Here is a 20,887-nt window from a genome sequence, read left to right on the forward strand (position 1 = left end):
TTCAAAATGTGAGGCTTCCTTATCACCAAATTTCTGATAAGAAACTAATTAATAGCTCTAATAGTCAATTGTAGAGAGTTCTTGACACTTTATATTCCAAGGAAGATCATCTGCAAATAACTCCGGTTTTTGTTGTAGGCTACTTTATGGCTGGAGCTGTGTTTACCAACCTGGTTTGTCATAGTAGTGATCAAAGGCCACCAGGAAATGTCCTACTTTTTACAGAAATCGGGCAACAGGAACAATATGAATTTTTTTTAAATGTCTCTTCACACAAATATTTTTGTCCTTTGAATAATTACAAACAGGAACATGAGAATTAAACATTTAAAATGCTTAGGCCTGGTTTCACAGACAGGGTTTAGATTAAGCCAGGATTACGCCTTAGTTTAATTAGGACATTTAAGTAGTTTTATAAATGTGCCTTGAAAAAAAAACATTACTGATGTGCTCTGACATGTTTTAATGTCAGTGTAAGTTGCTTTTCAGGTCAAACATGCATTTTAGTCTATTATTAAGAATAATATTAAGAATATTATTAGTCTTATAATTTCTTGGAGTTTCATTTACTAACTCGCCTCTTGTTCCAGAACTATGTGGGACATAAAAGAAGATATCTTGACAAATGCCTTAGTGTTTTTTGTTTGTTTGTTTTTTGTCCATACAATGGAAGTCAATGGTCACCAGAACTCCATGGTTACCAACATTCTTCAAAATATATTTGGTGTTCCACGGAAGAAAGTAAGTAATTTGATGAGGGTGAGTAAATGATGACGGAATTAAAAAATTTTTTGGTGAACATGTCTAGAATGTGTAACTGTCTAATAATAATAGTAATAATAATAATTGAAATATAACTGTATTCAAGGTGGAAGGAAAGTACTTGAACTTATATTATTTTATATTATTTTTGTCATCTTGGACATATAACATTTTGTCTTTGATCACCCACTTTTTTTTTATGCAAAACGGAATTTTTTTTTAACTACAACAAAAAGTTTTTGATTAAATAACTAAAAACAAAAATGCAGTTGCCCTCATTTTTATTTTGATCACTTCCTTTTTGAAAACTGACCAGTCTTTAAATACTCAGAGCTCCCCCCCCCCCTCTCTCTGTCTCTCTCGCTCGGTCCCTCCTATTTCAGTCTTTCATTCATTTACTGCTTCACTCAATGCAGTTAAACTTCAGTGTTGACATCAGGTTTCTCTCAGAGGGATAAAGACATTGGATCTTAGACTACACACTACAGACTCAATTAAACTGAACTAAGAGGAACACACTCAACAAAAGGTAACTTTTGGTAACTTTAAAGGTAAAACAGGTACTAATATAAACGTTTTTTGTGTGTTACCTGAACAATATAAGTTCTCTCTATCTCTATCTAGCTTCCTCTATCTTTACTTAGTTCTCAGTTTACCGTTTTTAGGTAAACAGTTTAGTTTCAATTCAGTTACACTGATCCGTTTAACCTGTCTATATACTAAATTGGTGAGAGTGAAAGAGTGAGTTCTGCTTCTGTTTGTATTAATATGTAAGAAATTGTACAACAAACAAGTTTGAAGGTGATTTTATTTATCTAAAAATAATTCTGTGCTGCCTACAGAGCATTCCTAACAATGGTTTTGTTTTTATACTTTAGCAAGGAGGATGTGTTTTAGGATGTAAGTACAGCTGGCAGATGCTTCCGTTCATCTTTCTCTAATTTTTGCAATTATTGCTGTAATTATAAGACAGTGGTCATGCTTATGATGACTTATGTTCTAAAGAAGCTTTTAGTGAATAGACTAATTATTAATTGAGCTTTATCATCTCATAGGTGATGTCTGATGTCCATAAGAATCGATGACCTAAAAACTCACTGACTAGTGATTGAAAACATGAGGTCCAGAATGATAGGAGGTTTTTGGAGTGGCGTTTTGCTGTTTCTCTGCACATTTGTAAGCGGACAACCATCCTGTCCTGTAGAGACGATAAGAACAGAGCTACAAAATCCAAATGAGAAACCTTCCCAGCTGACCTTCAACAGTGCCTTTATGTCTCCAATTGTACATTCATTCCTGGGTTCTGTCCAGCCCAAGCCATTCCCTAAAGGTGAGTTCATGTAATGTAGTTTTGATCTACGTGTTTGACTAAGGCGTATTCAGGACACACAGCAAATGGTTTTTTTTTTATGTTGAGTAGTCTGTCATCAAAAGTTTGGTTATATATACGCAAACAAGATGGGTGGCCCAGATGAATCAGACTTGATCTTCTGAGAGTCTAATGGCTGTATTAGACTCATTAGAGGAGGTTTATAGGCTGGCTTGATGCACATGGTTAGATGGTGCTCATTCAGGTGGGATAAATGCACTCAGTTAATTGTCAGAAACAAAAACCACTGTGCAAATAACCATGCAAATGTTCACGAGATTTGAATCAACACCCCTCCCCATTCCAAATACTTTGTTTACCTCAAAAATACGTTATTGCTGTGTACCTTTCAGGTAGAATGTATAGTAACAGTCTGGTTCACAAATGAAAAGGCAAACTTTTAGGTTAATTATTTCCTGTAAACTCATTGTATGCTGAAAAATATTGCATGACCTCATAAAGTTCAAAACTGTTCATAAAATGATAACAATGTCTCTTTGATCTATAATTATAGGATCAAACACGCACTAACATATCCCTTCCACAGTAAATTATTTTTTATTCTAACAACAGAATTAAGCATTACTTCTTAGGAATGCTGTTGAATGAAATATTACTCCATAGAAACCTCATTGAAAGTTCATGTTACAATGACAAATGCCTATTCATCATCACGCATCAATATAATTTTATTGTGCCAAGTCTAATTTTCTACTTTGACTCAAATTAAGTATTTTATTATAATACCTAGTAGCTGACATCAATAGCTATTTAGGAAAAGAAGTCGTGAAATTAAGTATGCAAAATTGTGTTAGTAGAGAGTTGCTAGAGCTTTAACATTGGCCACTTCATCACTGTTGGCCTCTGAGACTCTCAAAGCACAATCAAAATGCTGGAACACTGATTATGTGTTGTGTAAATGAGTATTAAAAAGAAATGTACAATGTTTTGACATTTTTTTCCCTGTAGATCTGCTGGTTGGATTGGTAAAAGGCAGCGGAACCACACAAACGGATATGATTAAAGAGGTATGTAATAGAATTCACCTGCATGTAAATAAACAGTTTGATCATAAATGACGTCTTAATCAGATTTATGCAATAGATATTTTAAATTGCCTATGTAGAAGAATATGTACTTCTGGGCTTTTTTTATTTTTTTTATTAAAGGTGATCAGACCACATAACTAATAACTAATCCAGGTGAGAGAAGCCCTTAAGTAGCATTGTTCGGGGTGTAATACCTACAAAATATATTTTTTTATGTATCTTATATAATATATTCTGTTGGTTTAAGTGGAGATCAAAATGTGTAACTTGTTAGTCTTCGGCTTAATAATAATAAAAAAAAATAATAATGAAAAATTCTCAGTAAATCTGTATAAGGATCTCGGACAGGTTTCTCAGGATTTTTTTTTATTACCTTAAGTAAATGACGTCAACAGCTTTATTTTGTTGTGTAAACACTCACTATTTGCCAGTTTCGATGGCTGATTTGATCTTACCATCAGACATGTTTTGTGTACACACTTGAGCACAGCACATGAGCCTATTTGATGTAATCAAGAGTTTTTACTGCTTTACTGAGTCATATACCCACACTAACCAACCTGTCTAACCTCTTTCAATTGTGGCAAGGTTTTGCTGTACGAGGTAGGCTTCCTGGTCTGTGTAGCCATTGGGATCCTCTACATTGTCCTGATGCCTCTAATTGGCCTATTCTTCGCCTGCTGTCGTTGCTGTGGTAACTGCGGGGGCCGCATGCACCAGAAGCAGAAAACGAACATCCACTGCAAGCGAAGAAGCTTTTACTTCTCCACATTGATCATAACTGCACTAATTCTGTGAGCACCAGTTTGAGTTTAACATTTAGTGATCTTAAGAAAAAAGCTTAATGTTTTTTTGATATAACTGGTATATATTATCATGTATTTTATGTAATATACACTTACCGGCCACTTTAGTATGGTACACCTGTTCAACTGCTTGTTAACCCTAATATCTAATCAGCCAATCACATGGCAGCAACTCAATGCAACTCAATGCATTTAGGCATGTAGACATGGTTGAGACGATCTGCTGGGGCCAGTTGTCCAAAACATTTAATCTGGATCAAAATGATCCGGATTTGGAAATCCCATTTCTTCCTATTCAGGATCAGGTCTTACTTTTATGCCGTTTTTTCAAAGCAACATTGGACAGGATCACCCTGATCCAGATACACAGTTTTCAAGATTACCAGTGCTCTTAATGGAACAACATATCACAATGTGGGCTACCATCTATGTAAAGAACGGGTAGAAGAGACAACATGGGGTCACTGTTAGTGTTTCTTATTTTGAGACAGAACACAAAAATAACATAAACATCCACTTCCATTCATAATTTCTTTTATGACCCCTCATCTGAGCCACAACAAATACAAAACAAATATACATTAACAAATGCATTGTGGAATATAAAAATGGAATATATTATTGAAATCTGTTTGGGGGATTATTTCATGGGGACAAGATCATTTTTATTTTTATTTTATTTTTACTCTACTATACTGAATAGCTTAATTGGTAGCCTATGTCTACTTGATCTACTTTATCACTGTTACAACGGTTACAAGTGCAAAATATAAATAAAAGTATATACGCTAAATGATACAAATTTATTATTTGACCAATTTTAAAGTTTTACTACATTTTCTTCCGGGAATCCACCTTGAAATCCTACAGTTGGGATCAGGATAATCCTGTTTTTTTTTTTTTGGATCAGAGTTATCCAAATCTTACTGACAAGTTTTGAACAACACAAACTGAAGGTTTGTTCCAGATTAAAACTAGGATTGGATTCCGTGATCTAATCTGATTTCAGATACCTTCTTTCCCTTTTGAACAACCCATTTTCAAGATCTGACCCAATCCGATAACCAAAATCCGATCAGCTTACCTTTGAACAACTGTCCCCTGAAGTTGACACTGAGCATCAGAATGAGGAAGAAAAGTGATTTAAGTGACTAAACGTAGCATTGTTGTTGGTGCTAGACAGGCTGGCCTCAGTTTTTCAGAAACTGCTGATCTACTAGGATTATCATGCACAACCATCTCTAGGGTTTACAGAGAATGGTCAGAAAAAGAGAAAATATCCAGTGAGTGGCAGTTCTGTGGGCGAAAATGCCTTGTTGAGGCCAGAGGAGAATAGGCAGACCGTTGGAGCTGATAGAAAGGCAACAGTAACTCAAATAACCACTCATTACAACCCGAGTATCGTTTAAACGCAGTGGTGTAGCGTCTGGATATGCAGGGTATGCACGTGCATATGGGCCCCCCCGGAAGGTGATTTTAAATCATGTCAATATGGACTAAAATCTCTGAGGAATGTTTCCAGCCCCCTGTTGAATCTGACACAAAGAATTAAGGCAGTTCTGAAGGAAAAAAATGGGTTACAACCCGGTACTAGTAAGGTGTACCTAATAAAGTGGCTGGTGAGTGTATATCAGTATGCTAAATTACTATGAATTGCTGTGCAGGGCAGGGAACGTTTGCATGTTCCTGAGCAGTACATACACTTCAGAGACTGTGATGGGCAGCTCCAGAGAACTCAAAGACATCTTGGAGAATGTCAAAAGCTATATTACAACTGTTCCTGAGGTACATCATTCAGAAGGGAGAAGTGAAATGTTGTATGAAATACCATGTTATATGTCACACATTACCCTTTTACACTACCTTTCAAAAAAACTGTAATATAGTGAAATATTATTACATTTTAAAATAAGTATTTTCTATTTGAATATATTTAAAAATGTAATTTATTCCTGTGATGGCAAAGCTGAATTTTCAGCAGCCATCAATCCATTCTTCAGTGTCACATGATCATTCAGAAATGATTTATGCTGATTTGGTGAAACATTTAACAAGTAACTTTTCTTATTATTATAAATGTTGAAAACAGTTATGCTGCTTAATATTTTTATGGAAACAGTGATGCATTTTTTTAGGATTCTTTGGTTGATAGAAAGTTCAAAAGTAATTATCTTTACTTTAACTTTTGATCAATTTAATGTATTCTTGCTGAATAAAAAAGCCTTAATTTTTTCCATTTCTAGAATAGACACTGTTTAGGGTGATTTATCTTAACAATTTAAATTAAATTATTTCAATACTGAATTGAACTTAATGCAACTAATACATAATGGAAATTTTATACTTTTATTTCCTCAACAGCAAATCCGACAAGTGACGAATGAGAGCTCTACGACTGTGAATAAGGTTGAATACAACTTAAATGGTACGTCCTGTATCTCTCAAGACCAGAGTCAGAGCTTAGGGCAATGTAAAAATTGTGGCTGTATTGCCAATTATTAAAAAAGTTATGTCTCACACAGAATTCCTACATTTTTTATTTCTATAGAAACAGGGCCTTTGCTTGGCAAATCGATCCAGAATGGTCTTAAAGGTGCCCTCGACCCAGCATTCACATCAATTAACGAAATAGCTAAAGGTATGTACAGTATGCATATAAACATCAAATGATACAGCAGTCCACCCACCACAGTCCCTTTCTTTGGGAAACTCGCTCCATGAACAAGCCTGTGCTTCTTGACTCAACTTTGCAGCATTAATGAATCCATTGATTTTAAAATATATTTTGTTCATGTATATGTGTGTTACAGTGATAAATAGCACCAGCACTGGACTGCTTCAGCTTAATAAAACCTTGGATCTGTTGAAACCGAAGGTGGATGCACTGCAAGCTAATTTATCAGCAGTGAGGCAGCGGATTAACAACACTCTGCATATGTCAGACTGTGTAAACTGCACTTCTTTTCAGCCAGAACTGGACAAACTGTCATTGGATGGAAGTCTTGATGTAAGCTAAACCAGAGGTTCCATGGGAACAAACCAGTGACAAGTTCAGTGGGAAATTCTGTTATGGCTGTTCAGTGGAGCATCCTGCTTATATCCTGATTCCACGTCAGGCTTCGTGGTAGTTTCAGGTTTAGCATTAAGAGCATATAAATGCACAAACTTGGATGGATCATTACACAATAATTCTCCCTTTCTTTGAAGCTCTAGATATTTAATGATTGTGGTCGCAGGTCAATGATTGAAGCAGAGCGAGTTCTGCGTCAATCTTCTGGGGAAAACATAAGCACTACTAGAAAACCCAAACAATATTTTGGCTTAGATTACTTGACTACTATATAGCATTCTTCTAGAAGTACAGAGGACCAAATAGTATTACCAGTCATCTATGCACACAAAGGCACAAACGCTCTCATGGAAGGGAACCAAGGACAGGAACAAAGAAACAAACAATAAGGAGTAACTCGAGACGTCATTGTTAACACATCAATGTTTACAAGCTCTTTCTCTTGGAAACCTAACTCTTACCTGGTCAAAATACATTTCCATAAATACAGGTTTTCTGTTGTAGAGAAAAATAAGAATGTGTCACTGTGAATGTGGATGTCAGCATAGTAGTGTGTGTATGTTCACAGCTTTTACTGCCCTCTAGTGTTTAATGTGGTGCTATACTTGATCCTTCTTTTTTGCAATGCTTGACAGTGACAGTCTTTTTTGAGACAACATTGAAAATATAGGACTATATTATAAGTATAATTTATATTATTTTATATTATAAATCATGTACATTCAGAATACAGTCATATCAGTAGTTTAATAAAAGCTGATTTATTTTACATGGAGCAAGGTGATGTCATGTTTTACAGCAGCACTCAAGCTAGCATGAACACACACTGAAGTCAATTGAGATATGAGTAGTTTTCATAGTCATGTGATCATGTCGAGATCACATGACTTTATAAAAAACTACTCATATATCATTTTCTTCAGTATGTGGAGGAGTTCATGCTAGCTTGAGTGCTGCTGTAAAAGCAAAAGGGGACATTCTGACATGTATTTTTTTTCTTCACACCAGTTGTTATGCTGATGTTGTTGTGCAATTTATAATGAGATAATCTAATGACTTTGAATGTGTTTTGTCTTGCATAGTTTTCTGATCGTAATGATTTGAGGTCTGCTGTAGACAAGGCTATAAATTCTAATGTCACTGGACAGGCAGAAAAGGTTAGTGCCTTTTTTTCACAGGTATAAATTTTCACTTTGGTGCATTTTTACACACACACACACACACACACACACACACACACACACACACACACACACACACACACACACACACACACACACACACACACACACACACACACACACACACACACACACACACAGGTACCGTTCAGAAGTTTAGAGTCGATATGATTTTTTTTTTATGTTACAAAAGTCTCTTATGCTCACCAAGGCTGCATTTATTCATTTAAAAAATAAAGTACAAACTTTAATATTGTAAAATATTGTTACAGTTTAAAATGAAGAAAATCATTCTATAAATCTAATATGCTGATTTGCTAGTCAAGAATAATCAGTTAAAAACAGTTGTGCTGCTTATTATTTTGTAGAAACTGATTTTTTTCTAATTTTTCTTTTAAAACTGGAATCTTTTGTAATATTCTAGTAATAGTCTTGATCAGTGTAATGTGTTCTTGCTTAATATATGTTTTTTCTTACTGACTTTAAACTTTTAAAGTATTTAACAGTTATAATGATTTTTTACTAACTATTGTTCAATGTCTACACATGTTTGTTTCCCAGGGGAGAGACTTTTTTGATAGTATTCCTCAAAAGGTGAAATCTCAGACGACAACAAGTGTGATGTGTAAGTGTGTGTTGTTAATTGACCTTAAAGAGTTTGTTGCTTCTTTCTGGAAAATCATTTGATCTGACTATCTACTTCCACAAATGTTTGTTCACTGAAGGTTTAAGTAGTGTAATGTACTTGAAGTTGCTGATCCGTCTATTTGTTAAAGTGATCTTTTGTCTTGTGTCCTTTAAAGTGGCTAAGTACGAGCTTGACAAGTTAAAAAAACAGATCTCAGGTGTGACTAAAGATCTTCCCCTTGATGTATTGGATAATATTTCAAGACCATTAACTGACGTGCAGGATTACATCTCAAAATATTCTCCAGAGATAGAGAAATCAAGTCAAATCAGGTACTTTCACAAAACTAAATTCCTATTTCACATGATTCACTTTGTTTTCAAATACATTTTATTCAAATATATTTCAATTTTAACATTTATAAATAATATCAAAATGAAGAATAAGCTGTGTGTGTGTGTGTGTGTATAGCCAGGCTATTGGATTGACCCTGAGCTGTCTGATTTTGCTGGTGGTGATCTGTAATGTTCTGGGTCTGCTGCTGGGTACAGCTGGACTAAATGCTAAAGACAATCCCACTGAACGCTCCGGCACATCCAACTGTGGAGGAATATTCTTCATGGCGTGAGTACGATGTCAATGACTCCCCGGATTTGTGTTTGCGAAACAGGAAACTGTTGTCAGTGTGCATTTGTTCTATTGTTATATATAGTACAATAAAATCACACGGTACACATACAAATACTTCCTCTTGTCTCATTTTAGAGGAGTAGGTTTTAGCTTCCTGTTCTCCTGGATCTTCATGTTAGTGGTGTTGATACTTTTCATAGTGGGAGGAAATACCTACACCTTGGTCTGTAAACCGTGGGAGAACAAGGAACTCATCCAGGTATTTCCAGAAACATTAACTCATTGTGTTTAAACATATGACTTTGACTAGTTGCTAGGAGTTAACCGTCTCTGGTAGTTTCCAGTAAATGTAAATTTTGCAGTAAAATGATATGTATGCCAGCATTTTTGGTAATCAATCATATTGTGTTTCATAGGTTATTGACACTCCAGGGTTGATTCAAGGGTTCGATTTGTCCAAGATTCTGAATTTGAAAACAAACCTGAGCATTGTTAATGTGTACAGGTACATCTCACAAGGCAGTATGACTGATGGCTGACATATTTGCATAATTTGCCCAATATAAATAAATAAATCTTTTTTATTTTATTTCTAGTGATTGTCAAAATAATAAGCCCCTGTGGACCACATTACATCTGAGTGAGGTCTTCGACCTAAATAATATGTTAAATGTTTCAAAGGTGAGAATTTATTACCTCTACTTGTCTATATGCCAGTGCATTACTTATTGGACACTAATAGCTCAGCCTTCTGATTTTCTCAACAGTATGAAAAGCAGATTTATCAGACCTTTGAGGATGCAAACATCAACATTGCAACCATCACTGTCCTCAGTCCGGAGGTAAAGTCCCAGCTATACAACTTCTCTAGCAGTGCCAGCACTATGAACTTCAGCAACATTATACTGCAGGTAATACAGTTCATTCTCAAATAGACTAGCGCATACTGTTTGTGAAATTAAATAAAGAATTATTTAATAAAGGGTACATAAAGGCCTTTCTTTTTACTAAGCATTATCCGGGAAATCAAAATCTGGCCAAAATATATGTATGATTATTTATTTTATATACATGTATATACTTACTAAATGGACTTCAAGTTGCAAGAAAATACTGATAATCTTTTAATTTAATCTTAAAATCTTTTTGAGGAAAGCAAAATAATATATATATATAAAAAATTATAATAATAATAATAAAAAAAAAAATATATAAAAAAAATAATATATATATATATATATATATATATATATATATATATATATATATATATAAAATGGTTAAAAATATATGAGAAAATAATATATAATGTAAAATAATGTATATTAGTGATATATTTTTGGCCATTTTATTGTGCATTTTGAAATCTATTTAAAATCTGAAAATATATACTTGTAAAGTGAGGCTGGTAATTATTTTATTCTTTCATATTTTAGATTAATGATGTGTCAGGGACAAATCTGAGCTCAGCAGCAGAAAGTCTGGATGACTTGGCTGGTAAACAGGTGACTTTTAATGTCTTGTTAACAACCTCCTGGTCTGGAGTAAGACTGATGTGAATCTCATAGACTTATTTGTGTCTTTCAGACAAACAAAAATATCAGTGAGCAACTGCGTGGGGAAGCTAAAGATCTGCGAGACATCCAGACTGACATCACGTCCAACATTATGCCTTTGCTGGTGTGTTAACAGAATTTAAAATCCAACTAATTGTGACGTTATCATTAGGAAAAAGTGAATATTAATATCAAAGTGTTCTTCACTAGTTTGCATCAGTTTGGTTTACTGTGACCTTCATCCTTTTCCTCTTTGCAGCTGGAGCTGAATGCTACCATTAAGTATCTCAGCGCAGTAGCATCACAAATCAATGTAAGTAAACACTAGAGTCATCATATCTGTTTGACTCACTGCCTAGAATACAGTATATTAGTATTCAAAACAATTTCATTAAAGACTCCATGAAATATGATGATTTGGTAATTTTATCACTGTTCGCTAGCATATACAGTACAGTTTGAAAGTCAATTCTTTTTTAAATTAAATTAATACTTTTATTCAGCAAGAATGCATGAAATTGATCAAAGGTGACAGTTACTAAAATTACTATTTCAAATAAATGCTGTAATTTTCTATCCATCAAAGAATATCGAAAAAAACTGTATCACGCACGGTTTCCACAAAAAATTAAAAACTTTTTTCAACATTGATAATAATAAGAAATGTCATCACAGGTATAAATTAGAATTTAAAATATTGACATAAAAAAATTGTTATAATATATTACAATTTTACAGTTTTACTATATTTTTGTTCAAATAAATGTTGTATGAGTATAATAAGTACTAAACAAAACTCTTTGTTCTGACTTTAACCATGCAGATATATATATATATATATATATATATATATATATATACATACATACAGACCCTTTCCAAAAAATTTGAATATCATGGAAAAGTTTATTTATTTCCATAATTCCATTCAAAACGTAAATCTTCATAGATTATAGATTCAGGGCCCACAACTTAAACGATTTCAAGTATTTAGTTGTTTATTTGTACATAATTTGGGCTTCCAGCTCATAAAACCCATGAAAACAGGATTCCAAAAATTAGAATATTACATGAAATCACACAGTAATTACACAGTAATACCATGGTCATTGAACCAGGTTTTGGTTCTTTTGGCAGTGTGGGCAGGTGTAAATCCTGCTGGAAAATGAAGGAAGCATGAAGTGCTCTGAAAATGTCCTGGTAGACGGCTGCGTTGACTCTGGATTTAATAAAGCACAGTGGACCAAAGTCCTCTTTTCTGATAAGAGCAAATTTTGCATCTCATTTGGAAACCAAGGTCCCAGAGTCTGGAGGAAGAATGGAGAGGCACACAATCCAAGATGCTTGAAGTCCAGTGTGAAGTTTCCACAGTCTGTGTTGGTTTGGGGAGCCATGTCATCGGCTGGTGTTGGTCCACTGTGCTGTCCACTCAACGCAGCTGTCTACCAGGACATTTTCAGAGCACTTCATGCTTCCTTCAGCAGACAAGCTTTATGGAGATGCTGACTTCATTTTCCAGCAGGATTTGCACCTGCCCACACTGCCAAAATAACCAAAACCTGGTTCAATGACCATGGTATTACTGTGTAATTACTGTGTGATTTCATGTAATATTCAAATTTTTTTAAATCCTGTTTTCGTGGGTTTTATGAGCTCGAAGCCCAAATTATGTACAAATAAACAACTAAATACTTGAAATCGTTTAAGTTGTGGGCCCTGAATCTATAATCTATGGAAGTTTAATGTTTTGAATGGAATTATGGAAATAAATAAACTTTTCCATGATATTCAAATTTTTTGGAAAGGGTCTGTGTGTATATATATATATATATATATATATATATATATATATATATATATATATATATATATTTATGTTTATCTTTATAGCCATAATTTAAAAATGCATTTCATTTTGTAGGCAACTGTGGAGGATGTTCTTAAAAATGTTGGTTATGCTCAGGACGTCCTGAACTACAACATATCACAAATAGTGAAAAATGTGAGTGCAAAATCAATGCTATATTTACCTAATCATCTGTCAGGATGTTTACTGTATGTAAAATGATGAAGCAATCTACGGGGTGTCTTAAAATAATAATTGCCGCTTCTTTCCTGCAGGAGAGCATGTCATTCATAGACTGTCAGCTGAAAATCTTTCAGGCATATATTAGCTGGGCAAATCAAACGGTATATATTTGTCTTTATTAATATTCAAGTTGCCAACTATTTGAATGATTATTAATAGTTATTAATATTATTGTGTTGTATTCTGTGTCAGATCACAGAGAGGATGGGTCGCTGTGGGCCTGTAGCTGCGGCATTAGACAGATCAGTGGATCTTCTTTGTAAACACCTGGTGGGATCTTTGGTAAGAATCTTTTGGCCTCTTTTTCTTTTTTATAGTGCTGATGAATTTGTAAGTGCCCATGCAGTTGCCATCTAAAAAACCCTAAACAAACGATGTCCTGTCTGTTCCCCAGAATGCCTTTTGGTTCAGTTTGGGCTGGTGTATGATATTCCTGATCCCCAGCATCATTTTCTCAGTTAAACTGGCCAAGTACTACCGCAGGATGAAGTATTCAGATGTTTATGAGTAAGATATCGTATTTGTTTTCTAAATGTAAGGCAGATAATTTTTTACGTATGGATTAATTCAGTGTCTCCTTATTTCTCTTTTTAAAGGAACAATAACATCAGGATGCATTCTTTCCCAAAGGCCCACCTAAAACCTGAATTATTGGAAAATAAGAAATAACCACCTTTTACATACTTGCATAAATAAAAACGACAGTAAAAGTTTGATTTACACACGCCGACCCACATATCAATGAATTTACAATGGTGGACAAATTATGCAGCCCTTAAAGGGACATGGTGAAATGAGATAGGAGAAAAAATTATGTCAATGCTTTTGCATTCCCTTGCAAATATTTTGCGTTCCCCCGAGAAATGTGCGTTACCTCACAAAACGTTTGCTTTCCTTGAGAAACTATGCATTCACTCGCAAAGAACAGAAAAGTTTTGCGGGCGAACGCCAAGTTTCTCGGGGGAACGCTAAAGCATAAAAAAAAAAAAAAAATCCATCACTATGTTCCATTAGGGGCTCTGCAATAAAGAATGTAGAAAATGTAGTAGGCTACTTTTAAGTGCTGTAGAGACTGTATCATAATTATAATTCCTTGTGTCAAATGATTTCAGCACTTAATATTTAAATGAAAAGAACAACTTTACTGTTACAACTGTGATTTTTTTATTATAAGGGATTAATGGGAGGTCAAGTTTTAGAAAGCACTTTATGAGGTCCTGCAGGCATTGAGATTTATTTATGCCATTTTTTTTCAATAAGAAATGATCTGTTACATATATACTGATGACATTGTACAGTAGTTTATTTAAAAAAAAACACATTTCTTTCAGACTGTTCTAATGAGGAATTAGCCAGACAATGACTGTTTAAACCATCTGACAATGGCTTTGTTTTGAAGAGGTGGCCTGTTAAATATTTCTTTCATGTCATGTGTTAATCATAATAGTAATAAAAGATGCTCGCACTACCCTGCTGAACTTGTTTGTTTGGTGTAAACTAAAGCATCACTTGCCACTCTCTGTCTTGCCAACCCGTCTAGAAACCCTTCCCCCAGTCCACCCTACATCACGTGAATGAGGCCTTACGGTATGGTGCAGCTGCCATTACAAAAGTGTGCCAATCAGAGTGAAGTACTAGAGCAGTGAAACATGCATTCCACGCATATTTGTGCTGCTTAGGGGGGGGAAACCAGCAATCATGGGATTAAATATTTAATAAAGTGATAGTATACTACCTTTCAAAAGCATTTATGTCATATAAAAGGGTATAATTTAAAAGCATACCATTGCTCGATATTATGGCTAGTGATTAGCATTTGGATTAGCAAGTGCCAGAGATCCTTAATAGACATGCGCTACGAGAGGACATGAAACTGATCTTAAAATATTTTAAATCTAATCCACATGCACTCTCATGCTACGTCTATGTAGGGCGTGAGAAAAATTATTACAAGGCCGCTAAATTATTACAGTGATTCTTGAGACATGTTAAAGGTTACAGAACAGAAAAATTGTTTATGTACAGAGAAATCATTTTGAATTAATCTGCAGAATATGTCCAGATGTGTCTATTTACATTCCACACAAAAAATACACTACCTTTCAAAGTTTTGGGTCAGTTCTTAATGTTTTTGAAGAAGTCTCATGATCACCAAGGCAATTTATTTGATCAAAAATACAGTAAGAACTGTAATAATGTGAAATATAATTACGATTTAAAATATCTGTTTTCTATTTTAATATATTTTAAAATGTAATTTATTCTTGTGATGGCAAAGCTGAATTTTTAAGCAGTCATTACTGTGTCACATGATCCTTCAGAAATCCTTATAATATGCTGATTTTGTGAAAACAGTTATGTTATTTTTATGGAAACTATGCAGATTTTTTTTCAAGATACTTTCATTAATATAACATTTATTTCAAACATAAATATTTTTAATTTCAAATGTCTTTACTGTTACTGTTTCTTTTACTTTGGCTTTTGCACGATGGCTCAGAAAACTCAAGTCAACCCAATATTAGTAAACACTTTAAAGAGAAAAATAGAAGTGTTTCAGCTCTCCAAATATAACTAGCTATGCCACATCAATTCAGGGAAGCACAAGCCTGTCCAATGTGACTGAGTTTGAAGCTGGTCACTGTATAATAGAATTTAGTTCAATTGAATTTAAAGCAGTGCCGTGAATGCTGCTGCTGAGCCCAGAAGGAATGCAGAGGGTGGGGCTGTACAGACCTAGCAAGTTTACAAAGCTTTTCATTGGAAACACATCAGAATTCCCCCCTCCGATAACACAACCATAACATACTAAGGACAGCAGAAGTCTGAGACACTTTAGTTCAGAAAGAGACCTGAAAATGAGTGGCAGCAATACATGAGTCATATTTAATTGCTTCCTACAATGATAAAATCCCTGTGGTAGCACTAAATACAAGAGCAATCCGGAAAACACGTAAGGCATTTAACATGAAATTTCCAAATCTAAATAGTCAGATGCATCAGCATGCACATTACATTTTATATTACTGTACATTTTTATTAATGACTACAACAATTCTTAGCTTAGGTCTTCCACATGTGATTTTCATAAAATGATAATTACACTAGCATATGATGACAAACTGTAGTGTCAGTAGGAAAAAATAATTGTTATGCTAGGGGTTTATAAAATAAATTATCTAGAGCATGAAATGTGAATAATGCTTAGTCATCTCCAAAAGGATCAGGGTAACAGTAACAGCATGCCTTCATGTGATGACTCATTAAAACGACACATCTGAAGGTTATGAAAAACAAAAATACTGTTTAAAAAACACCAAAGACATATAAGATGAAATGCAGCATACAAAGTAAACATAAAAACAACATATATTACTTTAAATATCAGGAATAATTAAAGCAGTAGTTAAACATCTGTGAATTGCAGTAAATACTGTACAATAATTAAGGAAATGTTATCTGATCCGAAGAAGCGCTATAATTCTGTTTAGACCATGCAAGGTACATAATAATTCTTAAACGTACAGTTCACCCAAAATATGATAATTTTGTCATAATTTACTCACCCTCATGTCTATCCAAACCTGTTGAACTTTTTATCTTCTGTAAAATACAAAAAGATAAAAAAAATGTGTCAATACAGAGAAAGTGAATAGGGTTTGTTTTGGACCCCATTGACTTTCATTGTATGGACAAAAAGTTCTTCAAAATATATTTTCTTATCTACAGAAGATAGAAAGTCATACATGTTTAGATACAACATGAGGGCGAGTTCATCTTTGGGTGATCTTTAATAACAGTCTATAGAAAGGTTTTAGACATGATTTGTGAGTGGGAAAGTCAGACCAGGCTGGCTCTAGACGTCACTTGAGATCAAGAGGAAGTCCTCAGCTTGGTTTCCTTGTGTTCAGCATCTCTGGAGAGTCCCTTTGGCTGGCGTGGAGGCGTGAGTGGAGGAACTGTGGGTGACTGAAGAATATCTGCGTACCTGTGGCTAGGTTTGGTCTCCCTTTGGAGAACTTTTCTGAGAAGCGGTTTCAAAAGCCCAATGGTGACCTGGCTGCCATGAGCTTCGAACGGTCCCGAGTTCTGCGTCGAATCCGGCAGGTTTTTCAGTACAATATTAAGTATGCTCGTCACAGTCATGTCCTCTGGACAAAGAGTCCACAGCAGGTCCAAATAAGGGTCCAGGTCTCTATGCTGCGACACTTCGCACAGCAGAGCGCTGAAAATCTCTTTGTTCAGAAGCGGGCTCTTCCGGCAGAACTTCTCAGCTACTTGTGTCACCCGTTCCCACTGGCTTTGTTCGATGAGAATCCGCAATGCTTGCATTATCGCTTTAGGCCTCTCGCTGCACAAAAGCAGCTCCACTTCCAGGTGTTGGTTGGACCCTTTGCAAGGGAGCACAGTCAAGGCCCGTTTATAGAGCGGCAAACTCTCAGAGCTCTCCTTCGCACCATAACTCCACGAAGATGTGGAGGTCGTGCCCATCTGCTGTTGTGCCAATTCCAGAAACCTGGGGAGCCAGCTGGGCTGGAATTTGAAGATGGAGTGGCACAAGAGCTCAAAAACAGGCAGGTTCACCGTAGTGTGTTTCTGCTGACCGTTGCAGTGAGCAAAGTTCGCTGTGGGTTGCACAGGGCTGAGGATGATTTTCCACAATTCAGCGGGAGCTTTAGAAGACAATGATCCCTCACCGTTGCACCTCAGATGCAGAACCGCTTGCACGGCGTGCCAGGAATAAGTGGGAAAGAGTTGGAAGATGCTGTTCAGGTATTGAAGATTCTCCCTCTCAAGCTCTCCGCCAAGCAGCCGGCAGATCTCCTGCTGCACCAAGGTTTCACAATAGTTCGCTAGATCTTTCTCAGAAGCCTTCACCATTGACGTTTTGATGTCCTCTAGCAAAACGAGACTCCTAAGTTCTGATTCGAGCGAGCTCATGAGCCTTTCTTGACCCGAGGAATGTTTCTCACCAGTTTTGGTCTTCTGGTTGCTGAGGTAATCCCTGAGGATGGCAGCCAGCGATATGGGAGCTTGAAACATCCCACCTTTTTTGAGCTTCTCCACCGTGAGCTGTGTGCTGCTTAGACTTCTTTGCTGATAGTATTTGCACGCCTCCTCGAAAACAGCCTCAACCAAGAGTGCACTTGAGTCTTCTGAATGTGTCGGAGAAGGCTTCTGTGTTTGCGTGACCACAAACAACCCGGTCTCTGACAGCATTTGCGGAGAGTGACTGTCCAAAGAGTTTACGAAGAGAAGACCTTCTGTTTTCAGACTTATTCTCTCTAATTCCAGGCCACATTTGGTGTCAATTAAGAAGAGGGTCCTGCCTACCGTTAGTGCCAGGACTTCACTATACATATTCAGGCTGTTTTGGGTCCCACTAGCACTTAGGCAATTATCAGGAAGTTTGTATATGTTGCGAAGACAGCCATCCCTCTTCATAATGCATACCCAACCAGTGCTAAGGAGGAGGAGGAGGTCTCCACATCCAGTGGGAGAGAATCCACAGATATCTGGAGGATTTAGTGTGGGTAGAAGGCCAATGAAGTCTGTAACAAGCCTTTTGAAGTCTGATTCTTTGCTTGAGCTTTTCATAAGTGTGCAACTACAGGCACTATGCACTTTAAAGGTGTCATGTTCAGGTGACCATACAAGAAACACTTTTGAAACACCCACTGAAGAGTTTTCCCGCATGTCTGGGAGCAGATAGACCAAATCCCCAGAAGTGATGGTCGTATATCGGGGATTATTATGCAATGCAATTTTCACATTTCCCAAACTGACACCTCCCTCATTAACTTCTACAGTCTTTTTGCAGATACAGAACCTGAAGTTGCTGCACACACTACTGGAGTTCTCAGATGGTGGTCGCTCCTCACACCATATGATGAAATTCTGACACATAGACACAGAAACTACTTTTGCACGAGGGCTGTTACACAGATCCACAGTCTGGAGTAGATGCCAGCCTGATCTGCTCTCAAGGAATTTCCAGAATTCCACTTTTCCATTCTCAAAAATCACTCCCAACACAGAGGCTGCATCATCTGGTTTGCTTTGAGGGATATAAATAACATCTACTATAGGAACATTTCGAGTTAGCACTAAATCAACGTGCTTTTGGCATTGCATTAGATGGGCTCGCTGATATTTGTCATATGTCATAAGACCACTCTTGGGCTGACGTACAATGACATGAATGTGACGCCCATCTGGACTCAGACGCACATCGGACAGGCAGTTTTGAGTAGAGATGTTGGAGTATTCTCGTTTAAAAAACTCCTTTAGATCCTTTCCTTTCGTAAAATCGCCGAAATCAGTCACTTGTTCCAATGCGAGTAGCGTCATGTTTGCTGAAATGTCGATCTGTAATAGGAAGCACACGATGCGCGTGAAAACACTTTCAGTTTGGACCAGCGATCATCCACAATCTCCTTGAAACATGTCCAGCGCTTATTTCACGCGTTAACTCCATCATATGACGATGTCATATCTATACAGTCCATAAATCCTGCGAAATACACGTATATTTCCCTTGTGCTGTCTGTTTCTCTCCCACTCCTCCTGACATCACGAGTTTGTTAATTTCCGGAATCTAATGGCTGTGTCTCAAAACCTAGTAAGCCCACTATCCAGGCAACATTATTGAGCAACAACGATCGCGACTATGATAGCCAGAAATCATGTCTAGGTAGGCAGCTTACTACATTTTTAAAAACGTCCTATGCGTTGTTTTAATTTTTTATTTTTGCTCTGTTGAAGGGAGGAGTTTCATTCATCACTCTGCATCTATATAATTACCTACATCATTTTTTTTTTTAAATCTACCGACTGTGTATGTGTGTAAAATCATAATCTCAGTTCACGTCTGCACAATCACATTTTTATTCAAGGATCAATATAGCCTGACCAATTTGCTAAAAAAATACAAACTCGCAACTAGTGTCTTTCATTCTGTAAAAATGTGTATCCTGAAAATCTATCAACTGAATTGCTCAGTAATGACGTGATTGTAGGCAAACAAGGGAGGCTAATTCACCACAGAAAATTACTGTGGGTTTTTAGATTGGTTTATGGTTTTCGATACGAGTAAATTAATGTTTGTGGTTAACAATACTCGAGGACATTTAGGTTTTGTTCAACAACATATTTTACATACTGTGTGTGAGCTAAGTGGCTGACAAGTTGCTTTATAAAGACAACTAGGCTACAAAAAGGGGTGTGAGCTTATGGACAAATCAGACAACAATTGCAGTTCGTAAATAGCATATTTTTAATGCTTAAACAATATTTTACACATAGTATAAAAAGCCAAAGGAAGACCTAATAAATTAAATGATATAAAATACTATTATAATACGATGGTCACAAGCAGAGCCATATCATATTGCATCAAATATATGTACATGTAGATACCACATTCGACCGCTCTAGATACGTTGGCGCGGACGCCATCTTGGAACGGTCAGAGTGTCGTCACTCACAGTAAGAATCAATGATGCCACAACATTGCGGAGCTTCTGATTGTGAAACTGACGAGATTTAAATTCCTGAAGAAATGGGATAACTTTTTACAGGTGAGAATGTGTTGGAATGTATTAACTCAATATCACAGGTTTTTATACTATTTATACTATTACTACTGGTAACTTTTTAATGTCATGTTAGCTGACATCTTCGTTTTGTTGTATTGAGTTTATTTAAGCAGAATTATCTGATGAAGTCTATTGCAGAAATAGATGGT

The 20,887-nt window shown here is 36.0% G+C and overlaps 2 protein-coding genes across 5 annotated transcripts; one reads left to right on the forward strand and one right to left on the reverse strand.

Moving 5' to 3' along the window:
• Positions 1–1,140: 1,140 nt before the first annotated feature.
• prom2 (prominin 2) lies at positions 1,141–14,608 on the forward strand. 4 transcript variants are annotated; one of them, XM_082154795.1, is made up of 25 exons: positions 1,141–1,322; positions 1,641–1,662; positions 1,818–2,092; positions 3,101–3,159; positions 3,769–3,974; positions 5,651–5,771; positions 6,348–6,411; positions 6,535–6,624; positions 6,797–6,993; positions 8,139–8,213; positions 8,799–8,862; positions 9,041–9,197; positions 9,337–9,489; positions 9,631–9,754; positions 9,912–10,000; positions 10,092–10,176; positions 10,263–10,406; positions 10,932–11,000; positions 11,083–11,175; positions 11,311–11,364; positions 12,973–13,053; positions 13,173–13,241; positions 13,333–13,422; positions 13,535–13,647; positions 13,737–14,608. In XM_082154795.1, the coding sequence occupies exons 3-25, from the start codon at positions 1,879–1,881 to the stop codon at positions 13,807–13,809; spliced, it is 2,484 nt and encodes an 827-aa protein (XP_082010921.1). In that variant the 5' UTR covers positions 1,141–1,322; positions 1,641–1,662; positions 1,818–1,878; the 3' UTR covers positions 13,810–14,608. The 4 variants fall into 4 exon arrangements, with proteins under 4 accessions (XP_082010921.1, XP_082010920.1, XP_082010922.1 ...); XM_082154794.1 differs by lacking the exon at positions 1,641–1,662; XM_082154796.1 differs by lacking the exon at positions 1,641–1,662 and having other exon boundaries at positions 1,141–1,313.
• Positions 13,738–19,743, reverse strand: hps6 (HPS6 biogenesis of lysosomal organelles complex 2 subunit 3). The gene has a single exon (XM_082154798.1). The coding sequence runs from the start codon at positions 19,489–19,491 to the stop codon at positions 17,014–17,016; it is 2,478 nt and encodes an 825-aa protein (XP_082010924.1). The 5' UTR covers positions 19,492–19,743; the 3' UTR covers positions 13,738–17,013.
• Between the last annotated feature and the right edge of the window lie 1,144 nt (positions 19,744–20,887).

This window comes from Leuciscus leuciscus, assembly GCF_965113295.1.
Source record: "Leuciscus leuciscus genome assembly, chromosome: 22".
Taxonomy (NCBI): domain Eukaryota; kingdom Metazoa; phylum Chordata; class Actinopteri; order Cypriniformes; family Leuciscidae; genus Leuciscus; species Leuciscus leuciscus.